Raw genomic sequence first — 7,296 nt, forward strand, 5'->3', positions numbered from 1 at the left:
TTATTATCTCCTTCACTTAAACTATAAACTTATAGCCCATCTCACATCCCTAAGTTTTAAGATTACAACCCAAAGTTTATCAGAATTATTTTTTCTTTTTGCAGCTCGCAATGAAGCAGTCCAAAGAAATGGATCAGTTGAAAAAAGTCCAGCTTGAACACTTAGAATTCCTAGAGAAACAGAATGAGCAGGTACTTTACCTAAAATACATGAAAAGATATAGACAGCCAGCCAGCTTCAGGATATACGTGCCTTGGCCCACAGTGACCCTTCTGCCAAAGCCAGGGGTCTGAGTAGTGTAATGGAAAGGTGAATAGAAGGATGTGCTGCCCATTGCTTTATTTTCTCCATTTTATCCAAAAAGAAAAGAAAGTACCTTTTTTTGGAACAGGAATGTGGCTGTGCCAAAAAAAAAAGAATAAAAAGTCATCATTTGGATGTACTATGGGGATTCTAAGAATGACATTACTAAAAGTGAGAGGATGAAAATCAGAGGTTACAAATTATTTCTCCATTTTCACTTAGAGTTTTGTAATTTGTAACCTACAGGCAATTGATAATATGTTTAAACGCACATGAGAGAAACTGCCTAAATTCAACCTCAATCTGAAAGTTTAAAAGCCTTCCTAGGGTCTATCAGTGGGATCTGAGGGCATGAGCCTCCGTGACTTTACAAACCCCTGAGCATGAGTGGATAACATACTCTTCGTGCTTTTTTCCCAGCAAGGCAAAACTCTAAATAAAAAAAAATACAAATAAAGAGTTATACAAATGCCAACTGTTGACTTAGGCCATTGGGTGTATACCAACAACAAGATAAATGTATTTTTACCTGGAGCACAGGACAGGTGGGCTCCATCCCAAATGGGCTACAGCCCAACAGCCTTCAACACTGTCTGTTCAACTTGATGAAATGCCTCTAGCTTATGTGGCAACATGACCCTCAGGAGCAGTTTAAATTTCTGTCTCTCTGAGTTCAAATTTCACTCTTAAGCTATAGTTGGTTTGGGAGTTATTCTTTCAAGATAATTCAACTTAGTAACTGTAAAGAGGTTTTGATGAAATATATACTTGTGCTCCATGGTTCTTTCCCATTTTCTCCCATGCATAAAGCAATCCTGTTTAAGATGTGTGATTTTTTTAATAAGTAAATGGCTCCCACTGAAGAATACTTAAGTAGGAATTATACTAAAAAAGTACCTTAAAGAGAGTAAAACAAAGCCATAAAATCTTTTTGTATTGCAGTTGGGTGACACAGAAATCTAACTTCTGGTTTCAGATTCTTTACTTTTTGGTGGACAGAAGTTTTACTCATCAACATACTTCTGAGTTATGTTTCACATTTTCCTTTTCAGCTAAACACTTCTATTCATGACTAAGTCCCCTGATCCCCGAGAGGGACAATACATGTTTACTGTCCCATAGGTCCAGTTCATTTGACCAACTCATAGACACATCATGTTCTGGTACAAGTTACCTAGCTTATGTTTTTGCCAATAAAGCACCTCTCCGAAAGTGTTCCTGGGGGGAAATGGGGACAGGCATAGGGGTAAAGCCACTGTCTCCAAAGCTTTCGAATCTACTTCAGTGATTCAGTGATGGGTGGGGAAAAGGATGGCTTGTAGAAGATTTTATTAAATCCTCCTTAGAAGGGCACAATGAAAGGTAAGGCACAGTTATGTCTTAGTTAACTAAATTAAGAAACTACTTAGAAATTATTGTGTTGCTTAGCAACAAGTTCGACTAAAGAATGTAAATGTGCTCAAAATTACTCATCACTACAATAGTGGTGTATATCAGAGCTAGAGAATACAGTTATCTCATGTTTCTAGTTTCACAGCCAAAGTACATAATTAAAAAATATCACTTTTATCCTAATACATGGCTAATCCAAACCACACCAGAATTCTTGCATTAAAATACTGGATTAGTGATAGCAGCATTGATTGGATCGTATTGGGAAGATGCTAGCTTTTTGTTCCAAAAATTCATGTAATGCCTTTTAATGTCTACCACCCACAACTGATACTTTGAGTCACAGAAGCTTAGGAAAGCACAGAACATGAAAAAGCTTGAGACTTGATAAAGATTTAATGAGATTCAAGGAAAAGAAACTCAAGATAGCATATTGATGCTTCCGGCAAATGTAGAATTTGGACTTAAATTTCTTTGTGAAGCTTTGCTTTACAAATATGGCCTGTCCAATTGCAAATTCAAGCCCGGATCTTTCTAGTATATAATTTTTTGCAATTAAAGGTCAGAAAGCTCTCAGTTCGCCATTACTCTGTATGGCACAAGACTGTTGTAGGCACAGTGCAGAAGACACAGTTACTTCTTTCCTTCCTTCATAAGAAAGGCAAGGTCTAGAGCTGGGTTATAGAGCTCCCACCATAACCAGGTAAACATTTCATTAGCAAAAACAGTTCCCTGCCTCCAGACAGTTCCGGACTTCTAAAACAATCTTCCAAACCATTATTAAATCCCAAGACTTTTTTTCTATTTCTCAGCCAAAGATAAATTTGAACATTTTCCCATAATATTTCCCTCAAAGGTCTCTTACTGCTTTCCTATGGCCCTACTCCCAAAGATTGTCCCAAATCCCCACTTCCAAAGCAAGGCATGGAATTGCTCTACTTTATCAACTCGACCTATGTTGGGGGCACTGGTAGAAACAAGTCAACTGTCGATATGTTTTGGTCTCAATTCTGGAGCTTAACCTCATGTGTCCTTTGTAAGCCACTTTATGGCCTTACCTACTTGGTCAGCCAATTAATTATTCACTTAATTAAAAACTCTGAAGGTCGGGGATGTTTTTCCTACTTCAGTTTTTCCATAGACCTCCCAACCACGCAGTATCTCATCCATCTTGGCGTGTACCATTTCAAACGTTAATGACTCCATTACTGTCATACTCAAGTCTTAAAAATTGATTTTTATCATCAATCTTATTGAATAAAGAGAGGTGAAAGGTTTTGCTTAAATGTCGGGTTATTGGCTCACTGCCGCAGAAGAGAGGCACAGACTGGGCTGACAGGCATCAATTATTTTGTTTTCTTTTTTTTTTTTTTTTTTTTTTTTCTGTTGAGATCAACTAGGGGAAAGTTTGTCACTGATGGGTGTGTACATGTTTTTATCCTTAGCATTTTGCTTTTCTGTATATGGTTTTACATTCATTTCTCAAATTCACTTCGATATTCATTTATTTTCTTTGTTTTGTATGTATGACTCAATTTTGACATTACTATTTTTGTACAAACAGCTTTTGAAATCCTGTCATGCAGTGTCCCAAACGCAAGGTAGGACTGAAACCCTGCTAAGCAAGACGTTGCTTTCCTTCTCGACTACGTTAGTATTCTCGGTGCAGGTTATGATTCACGTCTGGTCATAACTAATTAATATCTGAAGGGTTTGGATTTAAAAGCTTGGCGATTTTATGCTTGGATTTCTGATGTAATATTCAAACCTAGATGCCCCAAATCTTTAGAGGATATTTCTGATGATGTTTTAGCCAGCATTTCCAATTGCACATCTGGGAAACAGGTCGTGGTAATGAAGACGTACTCAGACATCAAGAGCCGTGATAGACAGTTGTCATGTGGCCTGACCACAGCTAAGACTGGGTCACAGAGTCGGATCATTTAAAAATGTTAACATGACTCTAATTCCTAAAACACCCACTAAAAGTTTAGTGGTGGTTTTTAACGATGGAGTGTTATGATGTGCATGCAGAGACATTATACAATGACGTTTGTCATGCTCTCTGCTGAGTCTTGTCTGCTAAGGACCCTAATCATCCTTCATAAGGAAGGTGACCATATAATTTGTTGTCCACACCAGGATAGTTTTGAGAGCAAAAGGGAGCACTGTTCTTAATGCCCTGGACTACAGGCATAAACTGGAATTGTCTCAGGCAAATGGGGAATGAATGGCCACCGGACTCATATAAGAACTTGGCTCTTGGAATAGTCTGTTAATGTCATATAATTCTTCCTTCTATATTGTGTTCAATATTGTCCTTAAAATGCTAAAGAGGAGGGAGAGGTATAGAGAATCTTTTATGACTATTTACTGAACATAGAAGTATTTAATTTCTAGTGCTGATAACGTTTCACTGTCATCCCTTATGAATACTGTTTGTGTCATAGTTTCATGTTTGTATATTTTTCTCCATTTCTTCATTTCTTTATTAGAATATTGTTATACCCCCGGCATAAAAAAAAAAAAAAAATATGTGGGTAAAGGAAACCATCCATCCCAAATTTACAGAGAAAGATATAATTTTTTCGTATTATTGTATCCAACCTCACCAAAATGAAATTTAAAGCCAAAGTACAAAAATAAGAAGAAGAAAATCACTGTATGGTCCATGGGTTAAACTAATTTTGTCACAGGACTTCATTTGGGAGATTTAAATGCTTCTAGTATGATCTGCAGAGTTGACTAAACCTTCCCACTGACCTTCCATTTAGTTGGAATACCTACTCAGACATGAATAGTAACACCGGAGCACTTCAGAATCTTCCTGTGATTTATATCTTCGTATACCCATGTTTCCATTCTTAAATGCCCTTTATTTCAAAGTGGTGCATCGCTAAAAAAAGAAAGGGGTGATTCCTCATTCCTCCAAAGGTAAACTTTACGCATTGGGTTAGGCAAAAGCGCCCAAGCTGTCAGTTAGAAAGTAAAAGTTGAAATGAACTGTTATGATTTTTTCCTATGTTGCCAAGCAATTATTTATAACCAGACCCTCCCCTCATTGGACCCCTTTCTTCCTCCTGAAACAGCTGGTTGTCTTAGTGACAGTCTTAATTCACAAGATTGAATTCACCATGGCTTACTTCCTGGTAGTCTGTAAAAAATTAATTATCCCAGAGAAGTAAGAGCCCACAGGGATAGCATTTGGACAATATGATTCCTGGAACCCCACATATTCCTGTAGCATTCCATTTACAGGACACTCCAGCCAAACCAATGTAATATGCTCTCGCCTGAACTTCTCCATCAATTAGATTCATAGGGAATTACTCGTAATTAAATTCCAGGCTGCTGGGGGAATAAGTTGTACATAAGCAACACTGACTCTAAATTATCTACACATAGTCAAAGCACTGTGTCAGGCAATAGAAGCTACATTAAATAGTCGGATGTGGCACAGTCTAAGTAGCAAGTGATTTTCCTGGCATTGTCCTTCTCAAACTTCAATGTGCGTAAAAATTTCCCGAGGATTTTGTTAAAATGCAGATTCTCATTCAGTAGGTCTGGGGAAGACTTTAAGATTCTGCATTTCTAAGAAGGTCCCAGGCAATGCAGATGCTGCTGGTCATGGACCGCACCTTAAGTAGTAAGGATGTAGTGACAGCATCATGTTTATGGGAGAGGAGAGGCCAGGATTGTTAAGTGCCTTGGGGAAAAGATTTCAACATGTAAGGCCATGTTTCTGATGTTATAGGCGAAGGAGATGCAGCAGATGGTGAAATTGGAAGCCGAGATGGACCGCAGACCAGCAACAGTAGTATGAAACTCCAAAATGCCAACTGAAGCAGCAAAACCACAGAGCATCAAAAGATCCCTCCCAAACTTCTGAACACAAACGCCATGGACAAAAGCGGTTTTCTTTTATGTTTCCTTTCTGTGTAAACAAGATGATACCTGAAGCCACAGAGACTTGGAATGACTTACACACTTCCGTTTAACAGTCTGAGTATTGAACTTCCTTGGCCAAACCCAAAGTAGCTACCAATCCACAAAAATTTGCTATTCCAATAAGGCAGAGTTTAGCCACTGATAATCCAACTTAAACATGTTTGCTATACAGTAATCATCACAAGTACATGAGCTTGGTGTTAACAACTCTGCTTTGTGATGCATTAGGACATGTTTGAGCTGCAGCAAAAAACAGTGCATTAGCAATTTCATAGCAAGTGCATGCACTAGGAGAAACAAGAACTCTGTCTACAAATTCATTAGCAGAAGTGGTGGTCTGCTAGACAAATAATTTTGCAAAATTTTTCTACATCTAAGTTACCTCATCAGTAAGTGCCATGTCTCTATCATGCCATAAGAAGCTAATTTCCTGTAAAAGTTGTGGAAATTATTAGAACAATAGAAAAATATAGCAGAACAGCGTACCTGTGCCAAAACTCATCAGTACTCAAAGGGGAACTCTGTTGGGCACATTTAAGAACGTTGAAATCTGACATTGCTTTATAGGAATTGCTTCTGCAGGTTCCAGATAATCCAATTCGCTATTACACCATAAAGATTGTGAAGTGATTGTTGGCAAACGTTTGTAAATGTGACCATGTATAAAGTATTTATGCTCCTTGATTCACACTGTTATAGAGCAAAATCATCTAAGTATTGCCACATGACAAGATTAGTAAACAGGAATACTAGAACTATGTTTGCATGTTACACAAGCACCAATTAAGACTAATCCGTACAGACACAGTTAACCTTATGCCAAATAAATACTGGTTACATAAACGTATGGCACAGAATATAATTTGACTATCAAGACTTTTAGCATAATGAAAAAGTCTATATATATGTGTATATGAATTATGTGGGCATTCTTGATACTTCAAGTTCTAGTTTGAAAAAAAAATACATAACTAATTTAATTTTACACAAAAATATATATGCAGATTTTCAGAATTTCATATCAGGAAATGACCTTTTTATGTCTGTTAAATATCAAAACAATTTGCTACAGTGTTAATCTGCATGGTCTTTAAGCCTGCTGTAGTTGTGTTGCAGACAGTGCATGAAAAACTATTCCGCTGGGAATTGAGCCATGCCACCAAAGCCGAGAGGAGCGCATGGAAGCCCGGTAGTCTAGAACTAATCAGATTACTGATTTTAGGACATAGCACCAACTGAATTGTTGTATATGCTTGTACAAATTGATTCTGTGTGTTCCTCTGAACAAAGCAGAGAAAATTATGATGCCATCAATATTGAAATTAAACTTCCAACTTCTCTAATAAAAAATTAAAACACATGTAACACTCGTCAGAATATTTTTTCCCAAGATGCTTCCTAGTAAACTTTTTGCCTTTTTCATGTAAATGAACTTATCATTACTTCTAAAGGGGACTTATTCAAGCCCCCAACGTGTTTTTCCCCCAAATGATGGAAAACACGCAGATTCTAGTTAACTTTCAGATATAACATACATGTTTTTCCTTTTTATCATTTTTGTTGTCTGACCTGGATTCTGTAAAATTTCTCTGGTTCCTAGTTTCCTTATCTGTAAAACAAGGGAGTTAGACTACCTATCTTTCAGCACTAACA

At 37.4% G+C, this 7,296-nt stretch overlaps 1 protein-coding gene across 1 annotated transcript in view; it reads left to right on the forward strand.

Annotated features, from left to right (window-relative positions):
- Positions 1–5,623, forward strand: part of PLCB4 (phospholipase C beta 4) — a 209,894-nt gene extending 204,271 nt beyond the window's left edge. The window contains exons 36-38 of the mRNA XM_069495811.1: positions 105–191; positions 3,260–3,296; positions 5,450–5,623. Coding sequence (XP_069351912.1) covers positions 105–191; positions 3,260–3,296; positions 5,450–5,538 — 213 coding nt within the window. The 3' untranslated portion in view covers positions 5,539–5,623. The remainder of the gene's footprint in view (positions 1–104; positions 192–3,259; positions 3,297–5,449) is intronic.
- Positions 5,624–7,296: the final 1,673 nt, after the last annotated feature.

Source organism: Eulemur rufifrons, chromosome 20 (assembly GCF_041146395.1).
Source record: "Eulemur rufifrons isolate Redbay chromosome 20, OSU_ERuf_1, whole genome shotgun sequence".
Lineage (NCBI taxonomy): Eukaryota > Metazoa > Chordata > Mammalia > Primates > Lemuridae > Eulemur > Eulemur rufifrons.